The 17,539-nt window shown below is 47.5% G+C and overlaps 1 protein-coding gene across 1 annotated transcript in view; it reads right to left on the minus strand.

Moving 5' to 3' along the window:
- Nucleotides 1–17,539, minus strand: part of LOC119953293 (dynein heavy chain 9, axonemal-like) — a 686,444-nt gene that overhangs the window by 636,880 nt on the left and 32,025 nt on the right. Inside the window, exons 4-6 of the mRNA XM_038777408.1 lie at nt 8,190–8,320; nt 4,714–4,925; nt 1,870–2,103 (exon numbers count right to left, since the gene is read on the minus strand). Coding sequence (XP_038633336.1) covers nt 1,870–2,103; nt 4,714–4,925; nt 8,190–8,320 — 577 coding nt within the window. The remainder of the gene's footprint in view (nt 1–1,869; nt 2,104–4,713; nt 4,926–8,189; nt 8,321–17,539) is intronic.

Raw genomic sequence — 17,539 nt, forward strand, 5'->3', positions numbered from 1 at the left:
TACTAAAAGAAAAGGTGACTCCATGGACCAATGGACCAAATTCTAGATTCATACATAACAAAGAAATAGAGAAGGCCCTTTAATGCACAGCATTAATTCAGAGGTGGGCAACAGAGGTTTTTTGCCTCATGAAAGGTTGAGCCCTAACAGCATATTTCCACTCCAGCTTGACACTGTCTCACTCATCATCATCAGTGTTTCTCCTGCTTTTAAGAACAACAGTGAGAGTGTTTGCAATATTTAACACTGACAAACAAAGACAAACTCACAACTCAGGCTCAGAACTCAGACGGCATGATTCAACTCCTATCAAGAAAAACTGAGAAGACTGAAAATGGCTTGGACCGCAAGTCGAACTTGAGGATAGCAATAGCAATGAAAAAGCCTTAAGCATGATCAAAGATTTTGAAATGCCCCCTTTTACCAGAAAATTAAAAGCAGTAAATATCCTTTTGATTAAATTCTTCTGAAAGGACATGAATTAATATTTGCTCATAGGGAATTTACATTTGTTTTGAATCAACCCATTGTGACATTATACAAATGTACAGCATGTGAAGAGTTAATGTTATGTTAAGCCTAGCCACTAGAGGGAGCTAAGGAACAGTACTACTGCATAAATTGCTCTGGCTCTTAAACTAGGGGGAGGAGATGAGACTGGAGCTGATGAAAGTAAGATTCATAGTATTTTGCAGAGTTAGTTAAGATATAATAGTTATAATTAGTAAATATAGTTTTAGTGAGTGACTGTAGTTTAATTCTTACATGTGTGTTTGCTATTCAGAATAAGTGCCAAACTCAAATTTAGTAGTTTTAATAAAATTAGTTTAGTTCTTCTAAAGAGCTTTGTGTATCTTTGTGCCTTCCATCCTGGAAATCCCTCACACAGATCACCACGCCCATAACTCAAAAGGTGTCCAAAGGAATTAATTATACCTTGGCACTGACATTCAACAATGGTAGAAAAGAGAAATTGAATTGCACCAATGAGAGTCACTATCCCTGTATATAATATTGATCATAGACTATTTCAGAAGAGAAAATCTATCTATTAAGAATGTGGCTGGATCTTTTAAGTGCAAATGGAGATAGAGATTACTAAATACACAATGGGAAGCAGGCTGCTATGCGAGGTACCCATCGGAATATCTGTGGAATGCACTTCAATGGATTGGAATAATAGATGCTCTAAAATGATATTGATATTCTGGAATTTCATTCAATTACTTTCAAGGCTCATAGGGAAATATTGTCGCAGTTGCTGGATTTTAAATAAATTGCCTAGGTACATGGTCCCATGGAAAGTAAGGGCTGATGATCAATTCCTTTCTTAAAATGTATTTATTTAATAAATTTAGAGTACCCAATTATGTTTTCCAGTTAAGGGGCAATTTAGTGTGGCCAATCCGCCTAACCTGCACATCTTTGTGTTGTGGGGTGAGGCCCACGCAGACACGGGGAGAATGTGCAAACTCCACACGGACAGTGACCCGGGGCCGGGATCGAACCGGATCCTCAGTGCTGTGAGGCAGCAGTGCTAACCCTTGCGCCCCATTGATGACCAATTCCAATCCCTTCTTGTTAGCTTCCACATTTTTCATGTTCTGCAGTAAGTACCTTGGAGAATTAATAAGATGAAAGAAATGGTAATATTGTTGGATTCTGCTACCTGCATCACTCAGCAGATCTGAGTCAGATTCAAATCATCAACCTATGCAGAACAGCAAATTTAAATAGTGGCGTCTAAAATTGATAACCTGAAACTTCTCAAGTACCTAGATTCCACACTGACATAAGGGATACATTTGTAAGAATCATTTTCATACTGGGTTCAAACGCACATCATCGTCCCATTGTTGTAATCCTTACCTCGATCTTCTCAAGTCTGTTGAGGTAGCAATTCATGCGGGCAAAGATCAGGAGAGAATTAAAGTCCCACTCTTTCACGCTTTCACCTTCCTTGCAGTACCTCTGCAGATTCCCTCGCTTTTCATCAAAAGTTTCTTTGAAAAGGCAGAAGATGTCAACAGAGTCCCGTAACTTGCTCAAGCTTTCCTCCACTTCGCCTTTCAGGATGTCCTCTGGATTGAGATATATGCGAGACTGCAACATGCAAAAATGGCACAGGTACAATGATGAGGCACAAGGAGCTCTCAAGAATGTTGTAGTCCATTATCAAAGTCAAATTGGCTGAAATGGGCATGGGGATATTTTGTATTGCAGCACGCATGCTCAATCTCGATTATGACATGAAAACTAATGTTTCAGTCCCCACCTGGCTCAGTTGCACACCCTCACTAGCATTTGCAGAAGACTGTGCAGCATCTTGTACCAAAGAAATGGGAACAATCAGAAGGAAGTGGAAGACTCAGATGGTACCAGAAGCTACTGCAAGGGCACAGTAAAATATTGGTCAAAGCTATGGACTCACAAACCATGCTGAACTGAACAACAAGCTGATAACAAGGCAATGATAAGTAAATATTAATTTACTCACAAATACATTATTAAGAGTCTCATTTAAGGAAGAAAATCTACCATTTATTGAATATCTTTCACAGCCTTGGGACATCCCAAAGGACTTTAAAATGAAGAAAGTGATTTTTGAAGTGTAGTCACTATTGTAAATTATTTTTATTCTGTCATGGGATGTGGGCATCGCTGGCAAAGCCAACATTTGTTGCCCATCCCTAATTGCCCTTGAACTGCGTGGTTCGCTAGGCCATTTCAGAGGGCAGTTACAAGTCACCCACTTTGCCATGGGTCTGGAGTCACATGTAGGCCAGACTGGGTAAGGATAGCAGATTTCCTTCCCTAAAGGGACATTAGTGAACCAGATGGGTTTTTACAACAATCGATGATACCTGTCATGGTCACCATTACTGAGACTAGCTTTTCAATTCCAAATTTTATTAACTGAATTTAAATTCCACCAGCTGCCGTGGTGGGATTTAAATCCATGTCACCAAAGCATTAGCCAAAACACTAACAATCTTGAAGAAGGAACTGATGGCACCGATGCTAAGTTTGAAATGATATAAAGATATGGGGCTGGATTCTCCGTCCCGCCGTGCCAGATTTCTGGTTCAGCGTGCCGACGGGATGCTCCGTTACACCGGATGGTCAATGGGGTATCCCATTGTATGGCAGCCCCATGCCGTCGGGAAACCCCCATGCTGCTGGCAAAACGAAGCTTCCCAATGGCGGAGAATCCAGCCCATGCAGAGGGATAGGTAGTATTGAGGAAGCAAGGGTCTGAAGAAGGACTTGGACAGGCTAGGAGAGTCGGCAAAGTGGCAGAGGAATACAATGGCTGGATTATCTGTCGGCGAGATCCTCTGCTTCATCGGCAGCGCACTCATGCCTGCAGATTTCCCGTCGGCGTGGGGGTGCCCACAATGGGAAACCCAATTGGCCGACTGCCGGGTTGGAGGATCCTACGGCCAGTGAGAGCGCCGGAGAATCCCACCAAATGTGGAAAAATATGAGGTTGTTCACTTTGGTCGGAAGAATGGAGGCATAGACTATTTTCTAAATGGGGAAATGCTGAGGAAATCAGAAGCACAAAGTGACTTAGGAGTCCTAGTTCAAGATTCTCTTCAGGTTAGCATGCAGGTTCAGTCGGCAGTTAGGAAGACAAATGCAATGTTAGCATTCATGTTGAGAGGGCTAGAATACAAGACCAGGGATGTACTTCTGAGTCTGTATAAGGCTCTGGTCAGACCCCATTTGGAGTATTGTGAGCACTTTTGGGCCCTGTATCTAAGGAAGGATGTGCTGGTCTTAGAAAGGATCCAGAGGATGTTCACAAAAATGATCCCTGGAATGAAGAACTTGTCATGTGAGGAGCAGTTGAGGACTCTGGGTCTGCACTCATTGGAGTTTAGATGAATGAGGGGGGATCTTATTGAGACTTACAGGATACTGCAAGGCCTGGATAGAGTGGACGTGGAGAGCATGTTTCCAATAGTAGGAAAAACTGAAGGGATGATCCTTTAAAACAGAGATGAGGAGCAATTTCTTCAGCCAGAGGGTGGTGAATCATTGGAACTCTTTGGCGCAGAAGGCTGTGGAAGCCAAATCACTGAGTGTCTTTAAGACAAAGATAGATAGGTTCTTGATTAACAAGTGGATCAGGGGTTATGGGGAGAAGACAGGAGGAGAAACATATCAGCCATGATTGAATGGCAGAGTAGATTCAATGGGTCGAATGGCCTAATTCTATTCCTAGAATTATGGTCTTATAGCCTGGGTCTCTGGATCACTTAGCCAGTGACAATATCACAAGGCCATATTGCCCCTAACATGCAAGCTGTATTGTAGGAAACCCAGCAGTCATCTTGTACACAACGATCTCCCGCTAACAGCAAACTTACAATGACCAGATCCTCTGTTTTTCTGCTTCTGATTGAATCTGAACTTGCAGATGGAGGACAGCAACAGTTTGCATTTAGCCAAATAGGTAATATGCTGCAAGGCTGCTGACATTAGTACCCCAGTAAAAGTTAATACCTTTGAGGAGAGATGGGGAGGGAACTGGAAGAGAAACAGCAAAAAATAGGGAAGTGTGCTATGTCCTGAATACCGTTTCTCAGGGTGGTAATAACCAAGCCAACGTTGAGAGAAGAAAGGGCTGGGTGGGGTCAGGGGTCTTTGAAAATAGAAGGGCTACAGAGTAAAGAGTTTTCACACAGCAGTTTCAAAACATCGTACCTGCTGGATGAGGAGGTTGCAGCTCTCCTGCAGAAGGACTATGATACGTGCCGGAGTGTTGTAGTACGTGGATCTAGCCCAGATCAGGCACATCAAGTGCAAGAGGCAGCTAATCAGGGGCTTCACCTCATTGAACTCCACGTTCTCAATATCCTCGAAATAGCGCTGGAGTGGCTTCAAGTGCATATTAATATCCCTCGCCTCGGTCAGAGCTGGCAGTAGATAATAAAATAACCCCAAATTATACAAAACAAAACCTCTCCAAGCACACATGAGTTTATTACAGGTGACAGGTTAGCAGGTTTACAATTGTCCCTTATGCTGGGCACTTCAACATGGGACATGCCACCCAGGATAGTGGCCTCCTTCCTACTTGTATACACACCGCTGACAATTTCCACTATTTCTTTGTCTTGTTGAAAACCGGTGAGAAATAAGAGAACGCTTTAAGGCAGGGCTGTCTCAGCATTCACAGCAATTGGGATATTGGTTCATTAAAATAACAGGGCTTCGAAATTCAGGGCAAGATTTGCTACTTTGCAGTCTCGGGTCGTACCGTGTCAACTGAGAAAACACCTGAAAATCCCCAAGTCGTGAGAAATATATACAGTAAGAAAAAGGAGGAAAGCAAGTGGATGAATGAATTAATGGACCACGATGGTCACATCTTATTACTTGCAGCGAGGTTATTTACAGAATTTACAGTGCTTAAGGAGGCCATTCGACCCAGCGTGTCTGCACCGGCCCTTGGAAAGCGCACCCTACATAGGCCCACATCTCCACCCTATCCCCGGAACCCAACCGATGTTTTTTTTTGGACAATTTAGCGTGACCAATCCATCTAACCTGCAGATCATTGGAATGTGGGAGGAAACCGGAGCACCCGGAGGAAACGCACGCAGTCATGGGAGGAACGTGCGGATTCCGCACAGACAGTGACCCAAGTCGGGAATCGCAACTGGGGCCCTGGAGCTGTGAAGCAACAGTGCTAACCACTTTGCTACCGTGCCACCCTATTATTTTCGGTCCATAACGCATTTAACCATACATCTTTTGCAGCTCTTTTAAACATTGTAACCCTGGCCCTAAGCCTACTGGGAAATAGGCCAAGTTTCAATAGACACTGTGGCCTGATGGGATTGGCCTGATGGCCAAGTAACAAAGATACTAAAGAAAGGGGGTTTTTGGAACTTTCTGGATACTTTCTGGGGATACAGTTTCTGCAAAAGGATGCTGGATAGCTAGAGACCCTCAGGGGAGATCGTAATCAGCTGAAGGCACAGGAACTGATTGGACATTGGCTGATGCTATGCCTTCGACAGACAGTGATTGAATAGAAACCCCTGTGTGTCATGCTCCTGAGAAGAAATACTCAATTGCTGTGTGGGTCACGACACTTTGAGTATTTGTTACCATAAAATACATAGATTGACTGGTACTGCCCTGTGAGCACAGGGCTGAAAGTATGAGATCAGTGCCAGCGAGATCTGTATAAGGAGAGACAAAGAGATTTCATCAGCGAAACCTCGAGGGACAACATTGCAGAAGGAAAAAGCCACAAGCCTCCAGCTTCAAGACAGAATCAGATCACAACTTGTATCTGGCCAATGCGATGAGGTAATGGCGTCCTCCACAATCCCACTACGAGAATTTAGATAAGTATTAACAGTGTAAGCAATGCTTGGGAAATTGTAGTTGTAGCAAAGGAAAGTAGAATCATTTGTGTGTTTTTGTTGCAGTGTATGATAAAACCTCTCTTGTAGTAGTGATAAGCATTGGGATCTTATGTTGTTTTCAATAAAACAGTGATTTGATTTAAAAGTTAAAGATGTTGGGCACGATCCAATGGCCATGCTGCGCCCGAAAAGCAGCTCGCCACGGCACAAAAGCCAATAAAGGCCGGGAGGCCCTGCTCCGGGAATCAACGGTTCACAGCGCCTTGCAAGATCGAATGTGATTTTGCAAGACATTGCGATGTAAATTCCGCCCATTGTGAGCGGGTCAGTTTTTAACAAATCTGCATATTGGAGTGAGGCAGCTAGTCTCACTCTAATGTGCAGATTCCTGAGGTACCTGAGGCTTTGGGATTCATCCCCAGGGCAGGGTGGTGCCTTGGTGCTGCTGGTGCCATCTGGCACAGCCAAGATGCCCAGATAGTGCTGCCAGCTGGCAGGGACACTGCCAGGTTATCAGGTTGGCACTGCCAAGGTGCCATTTTGCATTTTTTACATGCGTGCGATCAGGCTGGGGATGCCCTGCATGGGTGTTGGGGAGGGTTTGGGGTAGGTGGATCTCCTCCCATAATGTGTTTCGGTTGGGAGGCGGCGGTCAGGGGTGGCTTTGGGTGCCTCGGAGATAGGGATGCCATTTAAAAACAGTGTCCCGTTCTCCCACTAAACTGGGCGCTGCGAGTGCTGGAAAATACACGGCTAAATCCACTCGCTAGGGGACTTTGTTCCCAATTAGTTGAATCACGCCCGTTGTGTCTATCAATTGACTGGAACGAAGTTCCCGATCAACAACATTTACACCATTCATAAAACAGCTGTGGGCCACAAATAAAATATTGCAAATGGTGTAAATCTGAAATTAAATCAGACAAGACTGGACACACTCAATGGGTCAAGTAGGCATCTGTTGAGAGAGAAAACAGAGTTAATAGCCAGGATTCTGCCTCGTGTATTGGGATCCTGATATAAGGGGCACATGAGAGGCACAACTCTGCCCTGTGAGGATCAGTCACCTGGTGGTGCTTATCCCTGAATTGGCTAATTAGTGGCCAAAGGGCAGAACCACCATCCAGTTAAAAATGGTGGGTGAGCTCTCAAAGCTTGAGGGTCAGTAGGAGATCCCTCAGCACTTCAAGAAAGAGTAGCCTGCCAGCCAGGTTACTGAGAGGGTGAGCGCCCCCTTTTTGAGCCGCCCTCTCTTCAACAAGTATAATATTTAAAAGTGTCTGCAGCAACCAGTCCAAAATTGTGGATGGGGAACCACTGTCATAGGCCAGCCTGAAGCTGCAACAGGGAGAGCCTCAAAACCTCCCTGAAACATCGGCCCACTACCCAATCCCCAAGTCTGCCACTAGATGGGCACCTCCAGGAAGCCTCTAGTCCCTGACATCTCAGTGGGTTGGGATGCAGGAGGTGTGGAAGGCTGATGATTGAACCAATGAAATATCATTAACCTGAAACAGTAACGTTGCTTCTCTCTGCACAGATACAGCCTGACCTGCCGAGTGTTTGTATTTTGCTTCCAGCTCAACAAAGCAGTTTTGTAAATAAACATCAACCCGGCATACAATCCGTACTCTGTCTTTATGTACATCACAATGGAAGTGGCTGAAAAATGTGAAATCGCAAGTCAATATAATAATATGCACACAATATCGGGAATGAAAGCTTCCTTTGCAGTGCAGCAACACTATTTGGGTGTTCAGGGGAAATTTCTTTCATTAGGGATGGAACCCGAGGCCTAACCTGTAACAACGTCACTGAACATAGTTTTGAACACTGGGAAGTAGCTGCTCTCCATCCTCTCCAGTAGCTGCACCATCAATTGCACCTTTCTCGTTCGGAGTTGATCATAAATACATTCCAGGTTGGTGCACCTGAGGCAGGGTGAAATCATCAAACAAAAAAGAAATCATTAGTGTGTGCGTTAACAAAACATCTGCTGGGCAATCCAGTTCTGGTAATGCAGGTAGGAATGGTACACCCTATAGATGCACCCTATCAATAACTACTCACCTGGCTTCAGAATTCCTGAAAGTCAACACAAGGGGCTGGATTCGCCAAAAATGGGGCGATGTCCCCATGCCATCGTAAAACGCTGGCCTTTGACACCAGACTTTCCTCATAAAACTTAAGACTTATTCACCTACCTGCATGGGGCTGGCAGGGCCCCGGAGTGCTTCTTGCAGCTTTCACTGCGCGAACGGGCCCCCGCACATCCGATACCAGCAGCCCGCCAAACAGGATGGCGGACTCAGCCGGCGGACCTGGACCAACAAAGGTCCCAACGATCTGCCCCACGTCGCTCCATCTAACCCGCCCGATCGCCGCCCCGGCCACCCATAAGGCACCCCCCCCCCCCCCCCGGTACTTGATTTCCCCCCATCCCCCACCAGTGTGGCCGCGGACTGAGTCCGCAGTTGTCGCGCGAGAGTCCCAACCGGCCGGGCGTGGTTCGAACCACGCCATCTGGAATTAGGCCGTTCGGAACCGGAGCATCGCTGGGAGGGTCTCTGCCAATGGCCCCCAGCCGCGCTGCCTAAATCCCGTGCGAGCGATTCTCCAGGAAACCTTTATAACCTTTATACCATTTCTAACATTCTACCTTTCCCAGTAATGTTCTCTCCTTTTTCCTAAGTAGTGTTGGCTCTGTGCTATGGTGTGCTTCCGCAATTTTTGATTGGATGTCAACATGCTCTTTGATTGCAGATGGCATTATGTCAGTCTGGGACTCTCTCCAGTCGCAATGTAAGCATACTCTCCATTAGATGTCATGTCAGGGAGCAGAAGCATGGCTATTACTCCACTAGTCTGGGAGAACTAAAATCATTTTATTAATCCGACTGCTCAACGAACACAGACCAATACAAACGTGTGAGCAGCACGGCAGTACAGTGGCTAGCACTGTTGCTTCACAGCTCCAGTGTCCCAAGTTCGATTCCTGGCCTGTGCGGAGTCTGCACGTTCTCCCTGTGTCTGCATGGATTTCCTCCAGGTATGCTGGTTTCCTCCCACAAGTCCCAAAAGACGTGCTGTGAGGTGAATTGGATATTCTGAATTCTCCCTATGTTTACCCGAATAGGCGCCGGAGTGTGGTGACGAGGGGATTTTCACAGTAACTTCATTGCTGTGTTAATGTAAATCTCCTTGTGACAATAAAGATTATTATGTTATTATAGGACTAAGTTTCCCTTTAGGGAACCATCACTCCTGATTTCATCACCCTACCAGGAGAAAGAGGCTTTGATCGCTCACAAATGTTCCATTTTGTTCCTTTCTTATTGGGAAGTACTGCCACCGGCCGAAATTAACATGCCTGAAATGAATCAGCAGCAACATGTCAGAGAATGGTAAGTTTCCCCCATTGCAGAATGACATGAGACAGCTGTCACGACACCCTGGTCAATTCTGTCACGACACCCTGTCATCCTCTGACAGCCCCACTTTACCTGGAGTCGCAACTGAGGTGAAATAAGATTTTATTTAAAATACTCGAGGTCCTTGGCTGAGTCCAATAAACTGCAGTGACCAGGCAACCTTTTATCATGTAGTTTTACAACTAAATGGACAGAAACTGTAACTATCTAATACCCCTTTCTCAACCCCCACCCCCCCCCACCATTTTCTAACTAATGATAATAATAATCATCTTTTTTATTGTCACAAGTAGGCTTACATTAATATTGCAATGAAGTTACTGTCAAAATCCCCAAGTCGTCACATTCCGGCGCCTGTTCGGGTACACTGAGGGAGAATGCAGAATGTCCAATTCTCCTAACAAGCATGTCTTTCGGGACTTGTGGAAGGAAACGGGGGCATCCGGAGGAAACCACACAGACATGGGGAGAACGTACAGACTCCGCACAGACAGTGACCCAAACCGGGAATCGACCCTTGGACTCTACCCACGCTCTCTCTACACACACGCACACACAGTCAAACAACACAGAGAAATAAAATAATAAAATATTAATAAAAATAAAAGGATAAAGTTCTTTGATGCACTGGGATGACTTCTAATTAGTGTTTTTCTGAAGTTCCGCTTTTGTTTTGATACTTCTTCCTTCTAGGTTTGAGATGGTTTTCTCTGGCAAGATTGTCTACCTTCTCTGCAGACTTAGCATCATTCCAAGTTCAGAGCAAGGATGTGCCAGCCACTCACTGCTGTCAGAACAATAAAGCAGTTCCTTCATTTCAGCAAGCAGGAGAGAGAGAGTGTTCTTTTCACTTCCAAGGTCTAAATACTTCTGTCCAGTTTTCTAAGAAAGCATCAGGCAAGAACCAATCACTGACCGTCATCAGGCAGAACACTGTCCCCGGCCAACCCACTGGTTGTCAGCCAACTAATCGATCTGACTCCCTCCAAACCTGGTTCCTAAGATCCACTCGATGCCGAGGAATCTGGCCTTTCTCTTCAAAAAAAAACCTGGGAACACAATGTCCTGACAAGCAGGCTGTTTCAACGTTGAGAATTTTGCTTTAAGATACATCCCGATTATGAGTTAACAGACCGAAATAATAAAATAACAAAAGAAATGGGTGTCACAATATACATCTATGTATATAATGGAGTGCAGACAGGCAGTGATTGGCACACAGGATGACCAGTAAGCACACAGAACAGAGCAGCCAATCACCAGACAGGACACGACCACTATAAAGCCAGAAGACATCAGTTTTCCCGCTCTCTGGGGATCCAGCCTCTGAGACAGTCAGAGTTCGTGAGCTAGCCAGTGCAAACACCATGTGGTAGTTAGTAAGTCTGGTCAGGCTAGTGTCATGTCTCCAGTCAAGTCAGCATAATGTCAACCCACAGTTGAACATGTATAATAGTTAGATATTAAATAAAATCGTGTTGCATCTCATCAAGTGCTGGAAGTCTGTCTCTCGCTACACTGCATCAAGCACAGTCCACATTGACCCAGCCTGCCAACACATCAATGGGAACAAAGGAAATAAACAGGAACGACACTTACACAGGTCTTCATCATAATGCTTCATATAGTACATTAACCTAACAGGCTATGAGGATCAATCCACACGAGTGTTGAAGTGAACTGTAGCTTTAATCAGCTTGAACTGTGCTTGCCTGCGACTGCTCTGCACTGAGAGCCGCCTGCAGGGCAGCAGCTCAATATACCTCCCCTCAAAGGGGCAGAGCCAGGGGCGGAGCCCACAAGGGCATCAACCTGATACAAAGTGGTGTAATACAATACAATGGTCCATAGGTGGAGCCCGCAAGGGCAACAACATACTACAATGCAATACAATGGTGAATGGCTGTCATAATACATTCACCACATTCACCCCCTGTTAAAAAATTGAAGTCCAGCGGGGGTGAAGTGGCTCACAAGTTGAGTCTGTCTGCCACCCTGACCATGCACTGCAATCGCCTGAGTTCTGGTTTCGCTGCGGGCACGGGTGTTCAAGTCGTCGATGCGGGCACGGGTGTGGACTCCGAGAGCATGTCTTCTGGAGCTTCATCCCTGTAGGTCGGCGATGGGGGAAGAGGGTATAGAAGGGGGTGTGGAGGCCATGTAGGGGCAGGGGCGCTGTTCGGTGTAGGTTGGAGGGGTAGGTGGTGGTCATAGGGGATCCTGCAGGTGCCAGGTCCCGGAGGAAGACTGTATCTTGACGGCCGTCGTGGTGCGCCACATAGGCATACTAGGGGTTGGCGTGAAGGAGCTGAACCCACTCGACCAGGGGGTCGGATTTATGGCTCCTCACATGTTTTCGGAGGAGTACGGGCCCCTGTGTCATTAGCCAGGCTGGAAGTGAGACCCCGGAGGTGGATTTCCTCGGGAAAACAAGTAGGCAGTCATGAGGGGTCTCGTTCGTGGCTGTGCAAAGAAGTGACCTAATGGAGTGGAGCGCGTCGGGGAGGACCTCCTGCCAGCGGGAAACTGGGAGACTCCAGAACCGTAGGGCCAGGAGGACAGCCTTCCATACCGTTGCATTCTCCTTCTCCACCTGTCCGTTTCCCTGGGGGTTGTAACTGGTAGTGTTGCTCGAGGCGATGCCCTTTCCGAGCAGGTACTAACGCAGTTCGTCGCTCATAAACAAGGATCCCCGGTCACTGTGGACATAAGTGGGGAAACCGAACAAGGTGAAGATACTATGTAGGGCCCTAATGATGGTGGCTGCGGTCACGTCGGGGAAAGGGATTGCAAAGCAGAAGCGGGAGAACTCGTCAACGACGTTAAGAAAATATGCGTCGCGGTTGGTAGAGGAGAGGGGCCCTTTGAAGTCGATACTGAGGTGCTCAAAGGGCCGGGATGCCTTCACCAGCCTTATCAGGTTGATAGAAGTGCGGATTACACTCCGTGCAGATTTGGCAGTCCCTGGTCATGGCCCTGACTTCCTCGGCGGAGTTGGGAAGGTTGCGGGCCTTGATGTAGTGGAGAAGCCGGGTGACCCCCGGGTGGCAGAGGTCGTTGTGGATGGCCCGGAGGCTGACATCTTGCACACTGGCGCATGTGCTGCGGGACAGGGATTCTGGGGGCTCGTTGGGCTTCCCAGGATGATACACAATATCATAATTATAGGTGGAGAGTTCGATCCTCCACCTCAAGATTTTATCGTTCTTGATCTTGCCCCGCTGTGTGTTGATGAACATGAAAGCTACCCACCGTTGGTCAGTGACGAGGGTAAACCTCCTACCAGCGGGGTAGTGCCTCTAGTGCCGTATAGCTTGCACAATGGCTTGAGCTTCTTTTTTGACTGAGGAGTGTCGAATCTCGGAGGCGTTGAGGGTTCGGGAGAAAAAGGCTACGGGCCTGCCTGATTAAGGGTAGCAGCAAGGGCGACTTCTGACGTGTCGCTCTCCACCTGGAAAGGGATGGACACGTCTACCGCATGCATTGCGGCTTTGACAATATCGGCCTTGATGCGGCTTAAGGCCTGGCGGGAAGATGGTAGCCTTGATCAGTGGGCGGGCTTTGTCCGCATAGTTGGGGACAAACCGCGTGGGTGATGGCTGCCAAGATGGTGGGCCCCGTGAGTCGCACCTGTTGTGCAGAGTCGGAGATGGCTGCCCCCATGGACAACCTCAGGCGGGTGACGCGTCCGAAGGGGGCGGAACTGGCAGGCACGCAGCCACGCTGTGGGGTCTGCGGGCCTGTGAGTCCAACAGTCAGGCCTGTGATTTGGAGGACTTGGACCTGGCTAGGCAAACTTTGGCAAAGTGTCCTTTCTTGCCGCAGCCGCTACAGTTCACGTTCCGAGCCGGGCAACACTGCCTGGGGTGCTGGTGCTGGCCGCAGAAATAGTAGGGTAGCCCCATGGGTTGTGCGGGCAGCCACGCGGCACAGGCCTGGGGTACTCTCTGGTCGGCAGTCCACGAGGGGTCGCGTGATCGGAAGGGAAAGCGTTGAGGCTTTGAAACGCTACTTCTAGGGAGGTGGCTAGTTTTATCGTTTCTTCAAGGTCGAGGGCGCCCTTCTCGAGCAGGCGCTGTCTGACGTAGTTGGACCGGACTCCAGCCACATAGGCGTTCCGGATGGCGAGTTCCATGTGTTGTGAGGCCGTGACGGCCTTGTAGTTGCAGTTTCGCGCGAGTACTTTCAGGTCGCGTAGGTACTCCTTCAGCGATTCCCCGGGGCGTTGGCGACGAGTGGTGAGGCAATGCCGCGCGTACACTTCGTTTACCGGCCTCATGTATTGCCGTGTCAGGATCGCGACCGCATCTGCGTATGTGGTCGCTTCCTCGATTTGCACGGAGATGCGATGGCTCACCCGGGCGTGGAGGAGGCTCAGCTTCTGTTCGTCGGTGACGGAGGGCGAGGAGGAGGCGGCGAGGTAGGCCTTGAAACATCGGAGCCAGTGCGAAAAGATCCATTTGGCTTCAGCTGCCTGTGGGTCCAGCTCCAGTCGGTCAGGTTTGAGGGCTGCTTCCAGCGCGATGTTGTAACTGATTAAATTGATGCGACCATCAATCCACACGAGACGGAGAGTTGAAGTGAACAGTGGCTTTAATCAGCTAGAACTGTGCCTGCCTGCGACTGCTCTGTACTGAGAGCCACCTGCAGGGCAGCAGTTCTATATACCTCCCCTCAAGGGGGCGGAGCCAGGGGCGGAGCCCACAAGGGCACAACCTGATACAAAGTGGTGTAATACAATACAATGGCCCATAGGTGGAGCCTGCAAGGACAACAACATAGTACATTGCACTACAGTGGTGAATGGCTGTCATAATACATTCACCACAGATGAGTTGACACCAAATAATACATTGGAGCTTCCCCACAGATGGAAAGGAGTATGGGCAACACAACTTCAGTTAAGTTTCATGGTGAAAAGCTATTTCTATCCGCTACCACTCTGACTGGATGTATATTGTGTGGAATCGGATTAACAATACAAAGAAGTTTTGAGACATGCGGTCCCTTACCAAATTGCTGTTGTTTCCCAAGCCTATGGACAGGGATGACTAGCAAAGGTGGACCATGGCCCTCCTAGTCCCGAAGGACAATGCTAAGAGCAGCCCATTGGGTGACATTTGGCAGAGGGAGATCACAAGAGAGAAAAATGCTTTAAACATGTAGAGCTTCATTGCAAAGCATGTTCAGTAAAGAGTTGCCAGATTAATTTTTCTTATTATCCACACTGTTGGGATACATGGATGGTCAGCTATGTACAGTAAATTAAAGTACATTTTTGGTTTTTATTTTAGTTCACCAATGCAACAGAAATATCACACAAACAGGGCTGGATTCACTAATTTTGAGACTAAGTGCCGACACAAGCGTGGCGACTGTGGCAACTTATAACGGGAAAAATCGGCGCCGGACCCTCACCGATCCTACGACCGGTGAGGGGCTAGCAGCTACGCCGAGTAAAACTCCCGGCTCCCATGACAAAAAGGGCTGGAGAATGGCCGGGTCCATAGCGCACAGTGACGGCCCACAGCAACCGTAAAACATGGCGCCGGCCGTGCGCGGACTTGACCTGCCAAATACTGTCCCCCTGGCCACCCCCCCACCAGTCCCACCAGCCCTCGTGGAAGACCCCCAGCCAGCAGCACGGCCCCCAGCTGACTGTGGTGGCACTGGACACAGATCGCAGCCACCACGCCGGGTTCCCAACCTCTGAGACCACAAGTGAACCACGCCATCGGAAACTCAGCCCATCAGTGGCGGTGAATCGCAGAGGCCCCGGAGAATACAGGTCAGGCCCGTTAATGATATGCTAACGGTGCTTGAAAGCCGCATGACGAGCAAAACATTTCCGTCTTTTTCCAGGTGCCGGAAGATCCTAATTTGGCATCAAACTGACACCTACCGTGATTTTGGCTTGGAGGCTATTCTCCGCACAATCACGTTTCACGATTTCAGCGTGGGCTGACAGTGAATCCCGCTCACAGTATTTAGATTTTACAGTAATACAATGTTCAGCTTATATTTAACTATCTTGAAGTCTCCTCTATGTTTGAAACTCACAGGTTTGTATATGATAATCATCGACATGAAAGTGCAAATCATGCAATTTATAATCATGGTTTTCCATCCTATCTCTGTGTGGTTCTTCCTTACAAATAAACAACTGTTAGAAAGAAAGTGTCAGCTATCCATAATAATCCAATGCTGTCACTGCAGAACTGATTATAATGTGTGCAGAAACAAAAGTGAATGCTGGGAAGTCAGTAAGTACAAACCAGTAGCAGATACCCAAACTGACATCCTTTTCCCCACCAACGGGAACTGAGGCCATTGAACAGGTCTTAATTTGCTGCTCTGGCTCAAATCTATGTGGGAAACACTCGCAATCGAACTGGGACCTTACTGATTGATGGAACCATCAATTCACCAGACACGTGTTTTCCGATATGAATATAGGCTTTAATCTACTTACTACAGAGCCAGCCTGTTACCCGTTGATGAACTCTCGGTGAACTGCAGGCTGACTCTGGACAAGGGTATTTATACAGCAGCACAAGGGGGAGGAGTCATGGGCGGAGCCAAGGGTGGAGCCCTGTACAAGCTCCTGAGCATTCCCAGAGCTACTCCCCTAGTGGTCAGATAACGCTACTGCGCTTACAAAAATATAGTGTGAATTACCATGTTACATTCACCACACTGATTATGTCCCTGAAATTCTGACTGGATAAACTAGTTGTTAATCACGGAGGAACACTCGCTTTGCAAACAAAGAAAAGGGAAGGATTTTGCAACTCTGCCGACTGCCAGGAGTGTCCAATCCTGCCAAAAAGTCAATGGACTCTTGGTTGGACCCCCAAATCTCCCGTGGCAGATCCCGCCACAACAAGATAATCCCAGGCATAAATGCAAACTTGCATTCGTAAGGAAACCAAAACATTACAAATCACAATGATTACAGGGTAATGGTTATTTTACAGGGCCAGTAATCTAGAGACCCAGAGACATGAGTCAAATGCTGTCACAGCAACTGGATTAATTTCAGTTATTTAAAAGAATGTGGAATAATCAGCCAATGTCAGTAATGGCAACCACAGAACTACTGACTTGTTGCAAAACACGTCTGATCACTAATGTATTTTAGGGCAAGAAATCTGCCACTCTAATCCTAAACAGTACAAATACAAATATAAATATAGTACAAAGAGCGCCGCCCTCCCTCACAAGTCCCACCTCCTTTAAACAATAATCTAACTCCACTGTCATGTGTGCCCGGTGAACGACCTCAAACTGAATCAGACTGAGCCTGGCTCATGATGAGGATGTGTTGACTGCTTAACACATCCGCCCAAAGACCTACCTCTATCTACCCCCCCCCCCCCCCGCCCCCCCCCCCCCCCCCCCACCCCCAGATCATCTTCCTATTTGCGCTTTAGCTCCTCTGTCTGCGTTTCCTCTGACTCCATGAGTTCTTTACAAATATCCAAAATGTCCTGTATCCCCCATGGCAGTCGAAGTGGAAAGATCAAAACCTGCCTTCGCAAAAAATCCCGTACCTGCAGATATCGGAATCCATTTCCTGCTGGCAGTTCAAATTTCTCCAGTAAGTCCTTCAAACAGAGCTCCCATCTATAAATAGATCCCCCATCCCCTCAATCCCTGCACTCTGCCATCTCCTAAACCCACCCCCCCATCTAGGTTTTCCGGTACAAACCGATGGTT

The sequence above is a fragment of the Scyliorhinus canicula genome, chromosome 18 (assembly GCF_902713615.1).
Source record: "Scyliorhinus canicula chromosome 18, sScyCan1.1, whole genome shotgun sequence".
NCBI lineage: Eukaryota > Metazoa > Chordata > Chondrichthyes > Carcharhiniformes > Scyliorhinidae > Scyliorhinus > Scyliorhinus canicula.